Source organism: Scleropages formosus, chromosome 11, assembly GCF_900964775.1.
Source record: "Scleropages formosus chromosome 11, fSclFor1.1, whole genome shotgun sequence".
NCBI classification, from domain to species: Eukaryota; Metazoa; Chordata; class Actinopteri; order Osteoglossiformes; family Osteoglossidae; genus Scleropages; species Scleropages formosus.
Window position 1 is genome coordinate 1,678,785 of NC_041816.1, and position 19,932 is coordinate 1,698,716.

At 41.5% G+C, this 19,932-nt stretch overlaps 1 protein-coding gene across 3 annotated transcripts in view; it reads left to right on the top strand.

The window, feature by feature from the left end:
- The window catches only part of LOC108934600 (leucine-rich repeat and immunoglobulin-like domain-containing nogo receptor-interacting protein 1), a 35,090-nt gene extending 16,510 nt beyond the window's left edge, over positions 1-18,580 (top strand). Inside the window, exons 1-3 of one of the 3 annotated variants that reach the window (XM_018752533.2) lie at positions 3,173-3,488; positions 7,467-7,666; positions 16,496-18,580. In XM_018752533.2, the coding sequence (XP_018608049.1) occupies positions 16,508-18,352 (1,845 nt within the window). In that variant the 5' untranslated portion in view covers positions 3,173-3,488; positions 7,467-7,666; positions 16,496-16,507 and the 3' untranslated portion in view covers positions 18,353-18,580. Of the gene's footprint in view, positions 1-3,172; positions 3,489-3,612; positions 3,680-7,466; positions 7,667-16,495 lie in introns of those variants that run through there. The other 2 variants (XM_018752535.2, XM_018752534.2) reach the window with 2 other exon arrangements.
- Positions 18,581-19,932: the final 1,352 nt, after the last annotated feature.

A 19,932-nucleotide genomic window follows, 5' to 3' on the forward strand; every position in this document is an offset into this window, starting at 1 on the left:
ACTGACATGCTGGGAAATGAACACATATTATCAGCTTTTAAACGTAAAACTTGTGAATTACCTTTGCATCTGGAATGACCTAAACTGAATTCAAATATCATTCTGAATCATGAAAACAGATGAACGGACAAGTGATGTAATTCTCAGCAAAACACATAAATGCAGTAATAGTGCAGTTATTCACCAGAGGTCTGTGTTCTGTGCTGTGTCTCTGTTTGTGGTGTTTGCTGCTGTGGTATTTGGCATTTTACCGTTATCGATTAGTGGCAGCTGCCACCTTGCACTCAGACGCCCAGGTTTGAATCCAACATCCTACTGTGGTGTCACTGAGCAAGTTACTCACATTCAATGGCCAAAGTTAAAAAAAAAAAAAAAGAGTTGCATAAATGGAAACATTGCTTTAGGTCACTTAAGATTATAAATCACTTTGGAGAAAAGCAGCAGCTGAAAATATGTAAAGGCACCTATCTGTTGATTACTTCACCACTTCATATAATGTATGAAGAATTTTTTTCAGTGCAAGACTACTGCTCTTGGGTTGGCTGGGTACACTGTGCGCATTCTGAAGTTGATCAGAAACAAACTCCAGATGGAGTCTATAGAAGACAATCGGTGACTGTCAGAATGGCCTCGTATTCTCTTTTTATCCCCTTTCCTTCCTTTTTCTCAACCCTTTTATAAGGCTGGTTGTTGCTGAGGAAGCGGCAAGATAGGCCGCACAATGAAACGGTACACTCTGAACACTTAGATATTGATGTCGACTTGAGTGGTTGCACAACTAGGCCATAGCTGGTCCTTCTCAAGCAAGAAGGTATTAAAAAAAAGATCATTCCATTAAACCAAGGCCATCTGGCCAAATAAAAACATGAAAGGTGAGGCCATTTTAATATGGAAGGGTGCTACAGCAGACTCCAGGCATGGAGAAAGAGAGAAAATTAACTGTTTTATGTTTGCTGACCATATACACGGAGACATGTCGTATGACACTCGTCATCCATTTAGTTGGCACTTTTCTCCGAAAGTATGTCTAGTGTTCAGCTACCTACAATCCTCCACCCATTTATACAGTGAGTAGTTTTTACTGGAGCAATTCAGGGTAAGCAGCTTGCTCAAGAGTACTCCTGTTGGGACCTAAACCCGCAACCTGCGGGTCCAAAGGCAACAGGTCAAACCATTGTGCTACCAGCTGGCCCATCTAGTCTAAAAATGAAATTCAAAGTCGAACACACACACACACACACACACACACACACACACACACACACACATTTTCAGAACCGCTTGTCCCATACGGGGTCGCGGGGAACCGGAGCCTACACATAATGCCATAGTTCCTCAAAATTTCAAATTCTTGACCGAGAAATCAATGCAGTTCTGGCGATTTTTCAAGGAAGTGACACTAAATGGGCTCCTCCTATAATGCCTATAATGATATCATTAGTGCCGTTGTCTTCAGTGTGGGAAATCAGTGGTCGATTCCCACTACAGCGCCCCCCCCCCCCCCCCCCCCCCCCAAGGGGGTCACTACAATGTAAATCCAGTGGGAAATTCTGAAGAATGCCCTTTTTTATCATGGCAGCACCATGGGGGGCCGAGAGAACCGGGACGGCAGGACCCAAGTGCAGAGTCGTTCGCCTGGATTCAGGGGATCAGGCAAGTTCTCAGTGTTAGGGACAGGCGGATGATTGGTCGATCAGCGGTCAGGGTCAGAGCGGGGATCCATGGGTGAGATCAGAAGATGAAGCGAAGGGTCGGTCGATCGGCGGTTGACATTGAAGCGAAAATCTGTGGTCGTGGTCGGGAGACAAAGCGAAGGGACGAAAACCGGAGGACGAGAACTGAGAACAAGGGTTGCGTGTGAACTGGACACCACAAAGAAGGGTGGTTGTCTCTAATGAGATTCCGCAAAGGGATGGGAGCTGAGGAGAGTCTTTGAAAGGGTGAGAAGTTAGTCAGGTGCTGGACCAGAGTCAGGTGCTGTCGGTTGAGTTGCGGGTGTGGACATGACACACATCCATGCAAACATTAAGGTAATTATTTTTATTTTATTTTGTAAATTCGCTGAATTCCTCTTCATACTGCATTTACACTGACTGACTTTGGAAGATGTGTTCAACATCATGCTCCAAAACTGAGAGTGAACAAAAGGTTATTTCACCACAAGTGAAGAGCTACACAGAGCCTCCAGTATAAAATGCAGCTTGCTTCTTTGATACCATCGTTTTTGTCGGCACAAATTACCCAGACAGCTGCCGGTAGAATTGAGTCAGATGGAAAATATAAAGACGATCATGACAGATGATGCACATATTGGTTTCAGCTCTTATATTTATAACTCTTGGGTATCTGTTAATTTTATTATGTTCTGTATTTCATTTTTGTGCATTCTTGCCGGCAGCCTTATGGGTCAATGGGTAGTATTAAGGTGCTAGATTTGTGATGCATTTGTTGCCCTAAGGTCTTGTCCTGTAGTGCTAAATTAGATGTCACTCTATATAAATAGGGTAAAAAAACAAAAACAACTAAATGTATTCTACACTTCGATCAATAAAGAACAGGTATTTTGGCCAAAATACGGGCACCAAACAATTCAGAAGCCTTTATACACGAAGAGAGAGGCTTCATAATATGGACAGTTCATTAATCCTAACAGCACAAACCGACAGCTTTATTAACATAGAAATGTGGTGTATTTTTCATGTCTACCATTATGTGAGCTAGTATATAAGTACATGTCTGTTACATTTACATGTATTTATTAATTGAGCAGACGTTTTTCTCCAAAACGCCATACAACCTTTCAATAGTTGTCCCCCAAAAAAGAAAGTAATGAACGTTCATTTAGTTCTTTGTGGGTTAACAGAAATAATAATTGTGATATAATATAAAAAAACCTGTCCGCATGACAATTAATGTTTCATTGAATTATTGAATATCCCCTTTCCTTTAGGGGGGCAGCCAATCACCGTGTACTGTTACACACGCGCGCGCACACACGCACCTGCCCAGTCTGTTGAGAGATGAGTGCCGCTGGGGCACGAGGAGGGGATGCGAACGAAACCATACTGCTGTGTAAATGAAGGGAAGAAAGGACGTGCAGGGTTTGAGGCGCCTTGTGTGCGTGGTCCCCCTCCCCCGCCCCCCGGCTCTGAGGTGGGGGTAGCGTCGTGTGTGTGTGTGTGTGTGTGTGTGTGTGTGTTTTTCTGTGTGTGAGGGCGGTCCAGGAGCTACATCCTCCCGCCGGCATCCGCAGCAGGACCGCTGCCATGACTGGACATGTTTGCCTGGACCGGACCTCGATTTCCTTCCCACCCCCCCCCCAACCCCCACCGTCCGTCCACTCGTGTTTTTCGCCTCGCCTCGTCTCGCAGTGCCTCGCGCAGTGGGCTGCTGCTGCTGAGCGGACGGATGCGATGGATCATGTGCGTGGGGAACCGGCGCGCCGTCTTTTAGCGTAAGGATGCTGCGGGGACGCTGCGCGCGTGCAGGTGAGTAGAGGGACCCGCATCCTCATCACCAGCACCATCAGTGATCCTCATCATCCTCATGATCCTCATCACGAACACGGATTTGTCGAGACAGCTACATCTTTCTACGGGCTGCGGTGGCATGAGCTGAGGGAAGGCAACGCGGGGATTTATTATCCCGAGGGGGGGATGAGCGGCGCTTCATCATGATGGTGAGGAGGGATGAGGGCTGTGGGAGGATGTGCTGCTGCGCTCTGCCTCATGTGGAATAACTCGTGATGATCGCGACTTGAGGCGGACGCGATGGATGGATGGATGGATGGATGGATGGATAGATGGATAGATGGATAGATGGATAGATGGATGGCACGAGCCAAGCCAAGCCAGGGGGTCCGCTGTGCATCGAGCCTCGGCGCCGCGATGGGTTCGGAGCTGTTTGGAACCCGCGCACAGCTGAAGGAGAGAGGAGGTGCGCTGCTGCCCTTCCACACAGTGTGGTACAGTGGTACGGGGTGGTGGTACAGTCACTGTGCCCTTACCTTTCGTTACAGCGCGCTGCTGTGGTGCGAGTGTGGTATTTTCATGGTATTTGGTGGTGTGCGGTGTGGCTGTGCGCGGCTGTGCGCGGCTGTAAAACCCAAATGTCACATTTTATAATAGCCCACACAGACGGGCTCCTGTCGGCCATATTCGGTTCAAAAACACTCTAACTTGGACAAAATGATAAAAATGGGCACAGTTTTTTATGAAACACGGCATTTAACGCGGAGTTCTGTTCTGTGTTTTACTGCATTTGGGCATTTCACTGCGAATATTAGAGCACACTGTGTTTTGTGGACACACACTGTGCAATAATATGTTTTGTCTGCGTGCGTCTGTGCGTGTGTGTGCGCGTGTGTGTGTGTATGTGTGTGTCTGCGTGTGCGTGTGTGTGTGTAGACTGTGCCTGTGGTGACACGATGCGCGCAAGAAGAAAGTGTTACCGTGTGCGGAGACAGAAGGCAATTTTTCTCTTTATTATTATAATATTATTATTATTATTATTATTATTATTATTATTATTATGTCCAGCACCAGTATTAGTAATTTACGTGTAATGTGTGTGTACTCCAGCCCTGGCTGATGGTGCAGTGGCTTCACACACTCCTACTGCCACATCCTGCACGTTGAGGAGGGGAACATTTCTGCTGGACTCGTATCCAGTGTCTCCCACATGAAACAGTGCGCTGTGGACCAAAGGATGTCCTTCTGCCCGTTTCCCACATACACTTATTAGCTTAAATATGTGAACAGTTGAACTGCTTTTTAATCTGTATTGTGATGGGCTTCCTTTGACAGAATGACAGTTCCAGTCTGATGTAAAAGGTTCCTTCACTCCTTGATTTATTATTATTATTATTATTGTTGTTGTTGTTGTTGTTGTTGTTGTAGTAAAATGCGTACCAGCTCACCTTTCAGGCTGACATCACTTAACTGTGAAAAAAGGACATAAATGAAGATTAATAAAGGTTACGAAAGTTGCATCCTGGCCAGTCTTTCTATAAGCTGTTTCCAATTTATATACACCCTTCCATAAAGTGATACTGATTTATCACTTTTCTTCCTTCTGTAAGATCAAATCCACTCGCACTTTGGAAGTTCAGGTGTTCTGTTGCTGAGTCTAAACACAGCTAACTTACAAATTATAACTTGCTTATATACTATATTGTACCGTCTCTGACAAATCAGTTTGTGTGTATGTGTTACTGGCTACCATGGTTCTAGTTATAGTTGCTTTACTACTGCGCACTGCAAGCCTGGGTTCCCGGTGAGAATTAAACCTCCCACATCTTGCTTACAGGTTTAATATCACTTTCCATCTGATTCCTCACACCCTGCTTGTGTTTCACTGCTGTCACAACTGGCTACTATGTGCCTACAGCAGCCCTGCAATAATGTGAAACACCAAAGACCCCATGCTGAGATATAAATGATCATGAACCTACAGGGTGGCAAAAATTAATTCTTTGTGAAAGAACATCACATTTAAAATGCTAACCTCAGTAAAAATTTAATTACTCAACTTTCTAAACATGGAATACAAACCGTCTGTTGCCTGTCAGCAATGTGATGTAGTTTCTAAAGTTGTAGGCTCAAATCCCAGGACAAACAAAGCGATCATTGCCTGAAGATGAAAACTTGACAGTGCACTTTGCTGAATTCTCAGCAGCCTGAAAGTGAAATTGTAAGCGCTTATTTTCTCGTGTGTAAACACTGAGTTTGGACTCAAAGGATTATAACCATAAACTGAAATAAATGTTTTCCAGAATCCACCCTAAATTCAGGAATCAAACAAGACAACAGTTTCTCAATTTTTAAAGCCCCAGAAGATACAGCATCATATATATTTTACTATCGTCTGATAAATTCCCAGAGAGGAAATATGTTCCAAGTTGCATTTGTGTTGGGTGGGGCGCAGTATGAAAACCTGTTTTGAATGAAATTTACTTAGAATGAAACAACTAATTCAAATCCACATGGGGTGAGAAAATTCACATGTGCCAGCAAATATTGTATAGTAGCCATTTCTGGAACATGAGACTCCAAATTTAAAAAGGTAACAATTTGGACTGAAAGTTAGGCAGGTGCTTCAGGAAAAACTCTCAACTGTTTCTTTTTCCTGCTAAAACATTTCTGCTCTTGTCATACAGCTATTTACAGTGCAAATCCCTACAGAGACATTTCTGTCATTCTAAAACCATATCAGTTATGTGTTGATATTCCAAGAGCCACACAGAACAGTTTTTACATGAATCTTGAAATATTTTGTCTTGGTTTGTCAAATTACCATGACTTGCCCCAGTAGTTTCGCACAGGTGCTTCAATACAAAACATCATTTTGCAAAGAGCAACAGTGCTAATGCAGACCTCTGGACTAATTCACCTAAGCAGATGAGGAGTATAAATTGAAATTAAAATGCCAAACGGCTGAAAAACACGCTCTACATTTGTACGTCAGGTACACACCCGACCCACAGACCTACCCTAAGGAGCAGCCTGATAAGGAACACCCTAGAAATCAAAGCAAGCAGCTTGCATTAGCAGTGTTTCGCTATGTGGTACATGTTGCATTGCGATTTTGCAAAACCTAAAATTGTCCCTAAAGTATTCAGCTGCCCTTTAAAGAATAGCACCAATTTGCAATCATGCATTGCAGAAAGCCAAAGGCACCAAAACAGTTGTAGCATACAGCAACAGTGACAGTCATGTAAATGCCAGTGCCCACTAGGTATTCATGTGTATGCTGTATTCTTTGGCAAAATTCTGCCTGCTAATGTGTTTTTGTTGATAATTGGTCTTATGGGCACTTTTTTTATTTTGTGTTCAGATCTGCAGGTTCTGTTCAGCCTGTTCCAAATCATGGGTCTCTATAAAGCTGAGCACTTGGGAAGGGTCAGAGTTCAAGGGTACTGCTAGTGTAATTTTGCTGACTACGATGCCTATGGTATTTTGTGTGTGTGTGTGTGTGTGTGTGTGTGTGAAATTTCTTATCATAATGGCTATTTCCTGTAAGACCGTAGATCTGGGTTTTTGCTCCGCCTCTGTTGCTGGGATAAATCTACAGACATTAGAGTTCATTGGATGGAAATGATGACTGACATGTATGTTACAGTGGATTGAAATGACTTGGGAGGCACGGGGAGGGGGAGTGTTTAACATCCAAGTGTCCAAGCTCCTATAGAGCTTCATTTATTGTATTTCATAATGCATACACTTTACCTTAAGGTGACACTTACTGCAAAGACCCAGTAAGGTTGTTTATAGCATTTATTCATTATGTATGCAGCTAAACCTCAAATCTATTCCCTAAAGCGCTATCAGATTGCTGAATCTGCATTTTTAATGTTTCAGACATCTTCTTGGGTGTCACACCTAATGTTTTGTCTCATTCTACCACCTGATTATTGCATTGTAGTGTTTCTTAGCTCTCTTGTTAAATTTCCTTTTCTTTTTCACTAGGACCTAGCAGCTGGTAGCCAGCCAGTAGATGTGGATTGGGAATGGGAGCTGAGAGGCGCAGCATCTGGACCTGAGTCGCCCATGCGAACGTCTAAAAGAAAATGCCTAGAGAAAAAGCCATCAAAGCCCTCAGCTAGCTGAATGTGTAATGTAGCCCCCCGCCTACTGCCCCCTTGGTTTCTTCTGCATCTTCCATCAAGGTTTGTGTGTCATGGCTAACAACCTGCTTAAATAAGTTCCAAAGTAACATTTATGCCAATGGGGTGTGCTGCGTTTTCTGTTGTTAGGTACTAGAGCACATTTTCAGTCTCTTAGCTAATTGTGTGATCGTGGTTAGACAAAAACCAAGACGTTTAATGAGCTGTGAAATTAACAGTAACTAACAGATGAGCAGTGGGTTGTGTACACTGAAAAAGCCAAGAATAAATTCTCCAAATGCAGCATCCTCAAGGTAGAGCCTTTGTGAACGTGAAATGAACTGTTTCGGTTCTTTTCCCCATCTCACCGGTAATGACAGTAAGAATCAACGGTACAAACAGAGGAAGTTCAAGAAGTTTCCTCCCAGCTACATGGCAGGCTTCCTATGAGCCTAAAGTGGCAGCTCTGATTCCATTGCCTACAGCAGGCCACTGCTGCTCTTCAGAAAATTAAGCACCGCATGCTAGGTGCCATTTAGCTGTGTGATATTTTATAGTATTTGCAATAAATGGTTTGACAGCAAAGAAAGGACACAGCTTTAAAATGTGCTTTGACCACTCACTGTTTCGGGCTGTTTTAATCTTCCAATTATTGGCTCCTGGGGATCCATCCTGAAGTTAACCTCGGTTAAGCAAATAATCATAAATATTATTGATGACATGTGCACTTTTGTAATTGAGTGCTAATACAAAGTTTGGAAGAGGAAACTGACTTGAATGTTGCTCCCTTGTTGCCGGTGTTGCTATCGTTCACTGCTCAGTGTAACCCTACTGATGTGGCTTCGAAGGTCCGCCTCTGAGACTGAACCCGCTTACACTGGTTCCGTCACGCATATATGCCATAGATTCTAATGACATATATTCCAATAATCCCACTCGTGGGGATTTAGCCGATGCTTTCTATCCATTGTTATCATCTGAGGAAGTATAAATTTACTCATTCAACTAACACTTTTCTCTGGAGCAAATTGCAATGCTAAGCTACTTATAGCTGGATATTTTTGTACTGGTGCAATTTAGGGCAGGTACCCTGATCAAGGGTACTACAACAGTGGGTGGGCTTCAGATTTTCAGCCTTCAGATCTGAATACATTAACTGTAACCACTATGCTGTGAAATACACACCTGTTCAGAATTTTTCTCGCTATGGTTGACTTTCCCTTAAAACTAGACTCCAAACCTCATAGCTTAATAGAGCAAAATTACCAAGATTTAAATTTTTTTGTGAACGTATTTTTGTCTGTCTTCAGGCAAAAAATGGAAATGATTAAAATAACTAATGGTTGAATTTTTCATCAGAAATCTCTGTCAATACTAAAATTGGGCCTCCTACCTTAGAGGCAATCATTCCCAGGTCAAAGGTTATTCTGGGAGAGCAATGAGAACAGAATATGCTTAATCTTAAAAGAGCCTTGAATGACAACTGTGGCCAAATGGTCTGATAATTTACGTTTCATTGTGGATTTGTGAAGTGGGCCTAAAGTCATCTAAAGACTTTTTCACTGCACAATAGCGTCTTCGAGAATTGTTAAATAATCACGATGATGATTTGAGTGTTCATTTCGATAACTCTTTCCCTCATCCAGTATCCAGTGAGAGTTATGCATGAAATAGCAAAGATGTCAAATTTTTTCATTTGCTCATCTGTTTTGCACAGGACACAGAGAGAGAAGAAGGAATTTGTAAATAATGGATGTCTCCAGGCTTTAAAACCTTTATTTGTATTTCTGTGTGTGGATGAAGGGATTTAGAATTAGCTGCAATTGAGGTGGACAGAGTTTATTGTCAGTCACCGAGTTAGACAAGGCAGTGGATGTAGGATTCGTTTAGAGCTGTTCACATTCCCTGAGGACATATTTAATGAAACATAGCATCATCCTTTTTCAATGGTCTTAGAGTGAATTAAAGCACTCCAGCTTTCTTCTTCTGTTTGTTAATAAGTGGACAAGCATTATGTTTTCAAGAAGAGGAATGAATACTAAAACAGATGCAAATATGCATTTTTCTTCATGTCATTGTTATTGTATTATTATTTCAAAAACTATTGATGATGCAGTTCATAGCTGAGCTTCATGTTGAAGGAATCGGAGCTTCTTTCCAGTTCGGTCAATGTTACTTTAGAGCATATTTTATTTGCTTGCTTTATAATTTCCCATATTTAATTTTTTTCTTAGCAAGTTTTTATAAGGAATTTCTTCTTGGGATTCTGCTACGGTGGGTTTACATTTTAACAGAAGTGAACAGAAGGGAGTTTGCTGAGGCCATTTTATTAATACACTACTAATTCCTTGCTACTCGATGAAAAGCTGGTGTAGAGAATTCGTATTTTGTTTACAGGTACGTACACGGAGTCGGGATTAAAGCGCCCCTCTAGTTTGTTGCAGTTGCCATCTTAGAGACGGGTGGGGACGGCAGCTTTCCCAAATGCAACTGCCGGGATCATAAGAAAGCCTTGCGCTCCCTTGGCACGAGAGCATGAATTAATTGTTTTGGAAAAATTCCAGAATTTGTGTGGTTAGCTGTTGCATGTGTCATTGCGCAGCTGTCACCAAGAGTGGCCATTGTTTGCAGTTTCAAGGATTGGCGTTCGGAGCCCCTGCTGGGGACCAACTGCAACCATATAGGGTAGATGGGGAATGAGCAGCTTAAAGGATTTTACAAGGCACCGCACTGCAGCTCTGCATCTTGGAGGGACAGGAGCGGGCTCAGGTCTCCCGTAATCTATTCCTGTCCCGATGTTTCTTCCGTCTTGTATCACTTCAAATGTCTTCATTATGACAGAGTCCTTACAGTGGCGGGTCAGGTTTAATCTTTTTGAATAGTCAATTGGGCACTAATTACAGCTCAGTTCCTTTAAGCCTTGGTGTAGGCTGGAGTCTGCGCTCCTTACAGCCTTACCGTGAAAAAGCACAGAGCCAGATGTGATGAAATTAATAATCAATAGCCATACACCACTCTCTGCATTTGACATTAAAGCCCTTGTTTACGTGCTATTTTCTTTTTCAATACAGTAACACCGTATGTGTGACGGAAAGGCTATAGAGCCCTCTTTTTGCCTTGTTGTGTATGAAACCCTTCTGCAGTTCAGTTTTACTGTACAGGTGTGTTGTTCAATTGCCAACATTGCTGCACATTACATTTACACCACCTTTTACATTGCATTCACTTGGCTGTCAGTCTTCAGCAGAACCACTTACACTGGCATTGTGACAAGCTGCAATGCATTAAACAACAACATTTACAACAGTAGCCCAGCACTGGCAATTTTAATATTAACTTACAATGCATTAGTAAATCAGCATCTGTTCAGTGTAAGCATAGATGTGCTACATGAAGTGCTCTCAACTTCAGTTGTGGGTTTCAGATTTACTTAGTCAGTTTGGGTGTGTCAGTTGGGGAGATGAAGGCACCCCCTATGGAGCTTCCATTGTAAACAGTTATGGAAATAGTGAAAGGGAGGCTTATGAGTATGAGAAATGCTAAAGTATCCATAAGTTGCTGTGTGTAGAGGTCTGACTGAGGTGTAAAGTCTGATGATGTTTGACTTACCATGTAACGGCCTTTTGAAAAGCTAATCTTGAGGCTGAAAAGATGAGGGTTGCTTTACCTGTATTTAGATCACAATACCACCCACATTCTTGGTGGCCAGGATGACCAAGCACAAGGGACGATGACCAGTCAAAAGGGAGCTACAGCACAGCAACTGGGATATGACTGATGGAAAAGTTTAAAAAAGATGTTTATTTACAATTCTGCATTCATAAACATGAGTGGGCACTCCGCAGTTCCGAGGAAGGGCTCTTCATTGTTGTGATGGCACTTCTTTATGCCATTCAGACATCTATTTCTGCCCAAATTAAACTTTCCCTAATGATCTCCAGTTGTTCACCAATTTATGTAGGAAGCACTTAGTGTGGAAAGTGTGAACACAGACTATTCAGACCATGGCTGTTTGTCAAAGAGCCATATGGTGTCATGTAGGAAAATTAGCACTGAGTGGGGAGTCGTGTGTGTCTCGGGGGGAGGGGGGCAACAGGCAAACTACAGGTGTCCGTTAGGCTCCCTAAGGTTTGCCAAGGTCCTTTCCCCAAACCAAGACCCACCCTCCCTGACAGAACAGCCAATGTCAGTTATCAGTCATGCTGCCAGAAACTGCAGGTACACATGACAAAACAAGGGATAGATGGCCTCAAAAGCCTTAAGATACCAAAATTATATAGAATTATGTTCAGAAAGGCAATTTCCAGTAATAATCCTCCCGTTAGAAGTAACTACCATGAATATATAATTTATAAATAACAAAACATTTGAAATAATCCACAAGCAGGGACAGCTGGTCATTTAGTGGTTAGAGTTACTATCTCTGGCTCTGAAAATCACAGGTTCGATTCCCACCTCCGGCTGTAATACTCTTGAGCAATGTAGTCACCCTAAATTTCTCGAGTAAAAAAATTTACTCAGCTATGTAAATGGCTAAATAATTGTAAGCTTGTAACTCTTAACATTGTAAGTTGCTTTGGAGAAAAGCATCAGCTAAATGAATCAATGTGTATGAAATTGGTGCATAAATGTACTTAATGTTAGATTTGATCTTATGCAATATAAGTGAACACCATAAATATATTGTTAAATGTGGTATGTGAGTACCTAAAACACTAGACTGTATTTGTAACTAAAATTTATTTATAACAGTGTCTTGCCAGCAAAGGCCTCCTAAAGACCCATATGTTGACAGTTTGATTGAGTACCCTTTCTAACATCCATCCTGAACAGATGTGCGCTATACATTTTTATTTTTACATTTTTAAATTGTTAGAAGAGAGGGTGAACTGAGGTTGGAAATACAAATGCAAATCCTCGCTCACCTGTGCTTTAGAGAGAGCAGAGTCAGCAAATATTAAACAGCATGAACCTAACACCGCATCTTAAAACAGCTGATCAAACTGCTGAAAATGTTGTTTCTTATCTCTTTTATAACAACAATAAATTTGTAACTGCATCTATGAAGTTATGGTTGTTAATGACATGATGTAATGTAGCAGCTGCTGTATGAAGAGCTCTTTGGGTGCATTGTGAAAATCCACACCCCCATTGTTCTCAGGTGAGACTATAAATCACTTCTACCTGACAAGCTACATTCTGGTTAAATAAAAAGCTTTTACATGAAATATATAGAAATATTATATTTAGAGATAGGGGGTGCGGTGGCGCAGTGGGCTGGACCACAGTCCTGCTCTCCAGTGGGTCTGGGGTTCAAGTCCCGCTTGGGGTGCCTTGCAACGGACTGGCGTCCCGTCCTGGGTGTGTCCCCCCCTCTGGCCTTACGCCCTGTGTTACCGGGTAGGCTCCGGTTCCCCGTGACCCCGTATGGGATAAGCGGTTCTGAAAATGTGGGTGTGTATTTAGAGATAGTTTCACAGATTAAGGTAGTTATTTTTGCATTCATTGATATTTATTCACAAAAAATTAACAATAATTTAAAAAAAAAAACCAATAATATCATTGTATAATATGAAACAAACTAACATTTTTGTTGACCAGCCATATTTATGAAAGTGTATCAGCGTTTATTTCATCTAACACATTTAGGCAAGTACGTTTTACAGTAAATTATTCATAGAGAATAAAAAGCAGGGAACATAAATATAAATATTACCCTTAGGATCCCATAACTCCAAGAATCACATGACCATAACAGGAAAAGCTCTTGGTAGTGCTAATTGTGTGGGAACTAGGCAATAATAAACATGGACCTTTACTTCCCTACAGGAAGCAGATCTGTTTACTGCTGTGCAGTTTGTAAATATCTACAAAGTGGAGCACTGAACATCTGATAAATTGTTTTCAATATGTAGTAGTTCTGATTTCTGCATTTCAGGATGTCTCTTTAGGTAAAAATAATCGCTGAAAATTTTCATATTTTCTTTTCAGCCAGAAAATTTTTCATAACATGACCTGCTCAGGATATTTTGACATTATCACTGTAAGGCTGAATGAAGAAGCATTCATTTTGTCTGGTATACAGTTTGCCATAGTGAACTTGGAGAAGCTGATTGGTTTCAAAGGCTATTGTAATGTGAGCATAAATGAAGAAATAGAAGGACTTGAAAGACATTTCCAAAACACATGCTCTCAAATATGAACTAAGGCTTTCAGTAAAATAATAAGCAATAGTGTTTTCATGTAGTGTAAAAGAAATATGAGAATCCACAGATTCAATTACATCCCAGGATGATGATTCTAAGAGCAAAACCACCCTTGGTTTCTCTGAAAATTACAGCATCCTTGCTGTACATATTTTATAAATGGCAAACCTGAAAAATTCAGCATGGATTGCATAATTGCATGTGTTTTATATTTCGTCCAATGGTACATTCAAAGGAGTTAGTTTTTGCGTCATTTCGGCAGCCTCCCATTCATAGAGGATACATATGGCCTTTTAGAGTGAATGGACATAATTAAGGAAACACTGATAATCTGAATTCATTCACTCTATGTTTCAAAGTTTAACTTTTATGTTCTTTGTCCTAGATGGGGAGTGTTTTACATTTTGAAGTACCTTGTGTTTCCCATTATGACACATTTACCTTGAGCTCAGCAACAGGATTCAGCCCAAGCAATGACTGGGAAAAAACTGTCAAATGCTTCTATAATCATCAAGGATTTACTTTTACATTTATTCATTTTGCTGATATTTTTCTCCAAAGCGACTTACAGTGTTAGGCTACTTACAATGATTTACTGTTGATACATCTGAGTAGTTTCCACTGGAGCAGTTTAGGGTAAGTACACTGCTCAGGAGTACTACAGCAGTAGGTGGGAATCAAACCAACAAACTTTGGATCCAAATGCAGCAGCTCTAAGGATGTGGAAATAATGTCAATGTAAACTGATCTCAGAGTTTGGACTGCCCCTAAAGGCTGAAGCAGTTTACCAGTTTTAAGGGGAATTTATAAAACCTCAGATCTTTGAGATGGAGATAGAAGGAAACCTGATCCATTATGTCTAATTCTGAAGGACGGATATGTCAAGTCGCTTTCACCACAAAAATGACCACCAAGCCCATGGAGTAACCAGGTTAATTTATTTGTCTGACTCCTTTGTTAAAGATTACTTACAATGTTATGTTTGTATACCAAGATACTTACAATGATTTACGAATTTATACAGCTGGTTATTTTTACTGGAAAGTACCCTGCTCAAGGGAATTGCAGTGAGAGTAGGATTTGAATTAGGAACATTGTAACTGCAAGTCAATGGTTCTAACCACTGTGCTCAGTGCTGCCCATGGGTTAGAAGACAGACAAATCAAAAGCCAGAGTCCTGAATTTTAACACAAAAACAATTTATAAATTACCTCTTGATAATTTGGGAATAGGAATGGTCTAGAAGTCTCCATGGATAACATATCTACACGTCCAGTAGGAAGGCCGTGGTAAGAGAGAAGTCTATTAGGAGTAAGATAAAAGGAAAGACATTTTAGGATTTATATCTTCGAAGGCAGAATGGAATCTCTTGTGATTTGACCAAATTTGATGAGTGAGCAAAGGTCAGAGAGGAGGAAAATCACAGAGGAAGAAAATCAGCAAAATCATAGTCTGGTATCCACAGTTCAGAAGCTACTCTTGGTTTTGGAGATACATAGGGGGGGGGAAAAAGAAATGAGTCATTTACAATTTAGGGTAGAAAGTCTATTTTTGAATAGAGGAGACAAATGAAGGACAAGGAAGTTGGAAGCGGTGGGAGTTGAAGCTGGAAGCAGCCACAGTTTAAACAGGATCAGCCTTAGTAGCTTTGAATGTATTTCTAACATTGTTTGCTGAGAGCAACTCTGTGGAAAAAGATCACAAAAATCACATATTACAATGTACACATTAACAAAAGGAATTTCTAGCCACTGAACCATGTGTAGATCCAGTCCTACATGCATATCTATGCAAACGTACAGTACATGCACATACTGTATATGTATAGTGAGCTTCTATATAAGTAAAGAAAAGTTGTTAAGACCAGACAGAGAAAGCAACAAATGGTGTTTGGAATGTGTTTCTTTGTCCCAGTGCCTCCCTGCACTGGAGGCTCATGAATAGAAATAATCCAGTTTCTGTATCACCATTCCATCAGAGCACAGTGCCCTTCACATGAAATAACTTTAAAGCCCTGCCTCAAGAAATAAGTCATGCAAAAATATGTCTCATATGTATGCCCTGTGCCTCTGTTCTTCCTTGCATTTTCATAAATATTGCAGGATTACTAGTATTCTCTTATTATGTTCTGTATAGTCTCACCTGAGCAGCTCTTGATTTTGACAAAATACCATTATCTACTTTCAGTGAGAAAATGTAAAAATCATTACCAGTATTTCTATCAACATTTATGTTGCTTCTCTCTGCAACTGAATTGCACTGTCATTCTGTTGAGCAGAAAAAAATAATTAAATGCAGTGGAAAGCTAAACCAGATGGCAGCTCATTAGTTCTTCCTGATTCTGGAAGATATGTTCAATTACATATATTCAATTTGTACCACAGTGTTTATCATTTCAAAGATAACATGGATTTAAGAATTAATGCCCAAGGTGGGTTTAGTGACTATAATCATTGCAATTACAAGGGAATGAGAGAGAAAACCCCAGACTGAAAAGATACTGTGAGCTAGGCACGAAGGTGACTGGATGTATAACCAGAACATTATTCAAGATTAAATCTGCTCTTCAAGTTTGGTAGGTTCTGTTTCTGTTATTTTAAAAGCTCTTGAATAATAAGAATGATCTGTATTGGCAATTAACACTGGACTGGTTGTATCATGGCTCCCTTTGTTTTTGTTTCCACAGGTAAGCGGTAGGATGGTGGGGGGAGAGGCAAGCGGGCACAGCTACTTGGTGGCCTGCTGGCAGCCCATCCTGATTTTGATGCTGGGCACGGTGCTGTCAGGTTCCGCCACCGGTTGCCCGTCCCGTTGTGAGTGTAACGCCCAGGAGCGCTCGGTGGTGTGCCACCGCAGGAAGCTGACAGCCATCCCCGATGGCATCCCCACAGAGACCCGTCTGCTGGACCTCAGCAAGAACCGACTTAAGGTCATTAACCCAGAGGAGTTCGCTGGCTACCCGCACCTGGAGGAGCTAGAACTGAACGAGAACAACATCTCGAGCATCGAGCCTGGGGCCTTCGGCAACCTTTACGGCTTACGGACGTTGGGCCTGCGGAACAACAATCTGAAGCTCATTCAGCTGGGTGTTTTCACGGGCCTCAATAATCTTACCAGCCTGGACATTAGTGAGAACAAAATTGTTATCTTGCTGGATTACATGTTCCAGGACCTGTACAATCTGAAGACTCTGGAGGTGGGTGACAATGACCTGGTCTTCATATCCAACAGAGCCTTTCATGGTCTCAGTAGTTTGGAGCAGCTCACACTCGACAAGTGCAATCTGACCTCTGTCCCCACAGAGGCATTTGCCCAGCTCCACAACCTCATCACCCTCAAGATACGGTACCTCAACATCAATATAATCAGGGATTACTCATTCAAACGGCTGTACCGGCTCAAAATCTTGGAGATTGATAATTGGCCATATCTGGATACGATGACTTCCAACTGCCTCTATGGGCTGAACCTCACCTCATTGACTATCACTAACTGCAACTTGAGTGAAGTTCCTTATTTTGCTATACGGCACCTTGTGTACTTGCACTTCCTGAACCTGTCTTTTAACCCCATTCAAACCATAGAAGGGAACAAACTCCATGACCTGCTGCGCATCAAAGAGTTTCATCTAGTTGGTGGCAGGTTGGTAGCCATAGAACCCTACTCCTTCCGGGGACTAAGCTATCTTAGGATACTCAACGTTTCCAACAACCACCTGACTTCTTTGGAGGAGTCTGCTTTCCACTCTGTGGGTAACCTGGAGACCCTGGCACTGCATAATAACCCCCTGGCTTGTGACTGTCGGCTGTTGTGGGTCTTCCGTCGACGCTGGAGGCTGAACTTCAACAAGCAGCAACCCACTTGTGCTTCACCTGAGTATGTGCGAGGGAAGGAGTTCAAGGACTTTCCGGATGTCCTCCCACCAAACTACTTTACCTGCACCAAGTCGAAAATTCTGGACCACAAGGGCCAGCAGAAGTTTGTGGATGAAGGGACCACCATCCACTTCACCTGCCAGGCAGAGGGTGATCCTGCCCCTGTAATCATGTGGCTCTCCCCACGGAAGCAATTAATCACTGTCAAAACCACTGGGCGACGAACGGTGCTCCCTGATGGCACGCTGGAGGTGCGATATGCCCAGATCCAAGACAATGGCACCTATGTGTGCATCGCCAGCAATGCAGGGGGCAATGACTCCACTCTTGCTCACTTGTTTGTACGCAGCTACTCTCCAGGGTGGCCCCACCAGCCCAATAAGACGTTTGCCTTCATCTCCAACCAACCTAATGACAGCAGTGGCAACGAGACCAAGGCTACAGTCCCGTTCCCCTTTGACATGAAGACCTTAATAATTGCAACCACTATGGGTTTCATTTCCTTCCTTGGCGTCGTTCTGTTTTGTCTCGTGCTCTTGTTCCTTTGGAGTAGAGGCAAGGGCAACACAAAGCCAAACATCGAGATTGAGTTTGTGCCCCGCAGGTCAGATACGGATGCGAACAGCAGCGGGGATGCCCCTCGCAGGATCAACATGAAAATGATTTGAAAGAACTAGAGAATGGGCATACATATGGAACATAAAACCATAAAAAAGGGAAGAAAACTGGAAAAAAAACTGAATTTTTGTCAGAAACATCCCAGGATTCTGCACTGTTTTTTTTTTTTTCTTTTTTCGACTCAACGTGCTGTCATTAAACTGTATACTGAATTTATGAAATAGAGAAATAATGACGTAGAGTTTTCCCATTCCACCCCAGATTTAATCTGACAAATTTAATTTCCATTAAGTCTTCTGGGACCATTTTATGATATTAGCTTTGTTTGTTATTTGTTGGTTCTGGTTTTACAACAGAAAAGGTACTTCGTACTTGAATATCAATGTTTTTTAAAAAATGACATGATAACTTAGCACTTGATAATGTAAAAATGCACCTTTTCAACCTTTTCACTGTCAGATTTTAGTTTTAATGTTTTATCCTTCAGTGATGACTGTTCGTTAAAATATCTCAATAATCTAACCTGAATTGTTTGCAAAATAATATGTAATGACAGTGAACCTGCTTTCAGTTTATTGATTTTTAATCATTAACCTGAAAGATTTTCATCATTTTTTCTCAATGACTTTAAAAGGATATATGCCATGACTTTAGTATTTATGGCATATGGGTGAAGGCCTTTGATGAATGCATATCTTTATGTGTGTGTATGCGTGTACAGTATGTGTTCTTTGAACAAACTTTATATTTAAAAATAAGGAAATTACTGAAGATGAATATATAGCAGACACATTTGCACCTTAGAGCTGTCTGTGATAAAATGCAGAGTGACATAAAATACAGTAATATATGTGTATCACGCATCAGCATTGAGATTTGTAGTCATATGAGTGTTAAGTAATTGTATATGCCAAAATATGTTCTGATTGCATACATTGAATGAGTGTATGTTTAAAATGTAAGTATTGATTTTCATAAGGATTCTTGCAGGAGAAATTGAATGCTGACAGGTAACAAATTAAATGGTATTTGCAGATTTCATCGCAAAAGTAGGAATACATCCACTGTTAATGCTACTGAAATTTAGTGTGCGCGCGCGCGCACACACACACACACACACACACACACACACACACACAGGCAGATGAATAGGTACATGAAATGAAAGTGCATTTCATTAGCTGTAGCGTGCTGTTCTCTATATGTAATCTGTTCATCAACACTCTCAGTTTTGATTACCTTAGATCCGATTAAAAGGTGTTATCTTTTTTATTTTAGAAGACATTTATTTTCATCCTTCTATTCACCGAGATATGCCCGAGAGGTGCAATTCCGTGTTTCGTTCAGGCAATGATCACGGATGCTGTGTAAACCCCTTCCTTTTTCAAACATACACTTTGGCCGAACGGATGAGATCTGGGGTAGATCACTTATGACAGATGACACTGAACATGACAGAACAAATTAATTGGTTGTGTAGAATAAATATGCAGAATGAAAGAAACAAAAATGGTTTTATTCATTGTGGCCGATACAGAGGGGGGTTGCTTTGGAGAAATCCATTTCTTGATATGAGTCATATTACTCTGATGTGTTAATTATAAATGCGTCTTTCATAAAGTGTAGCTGC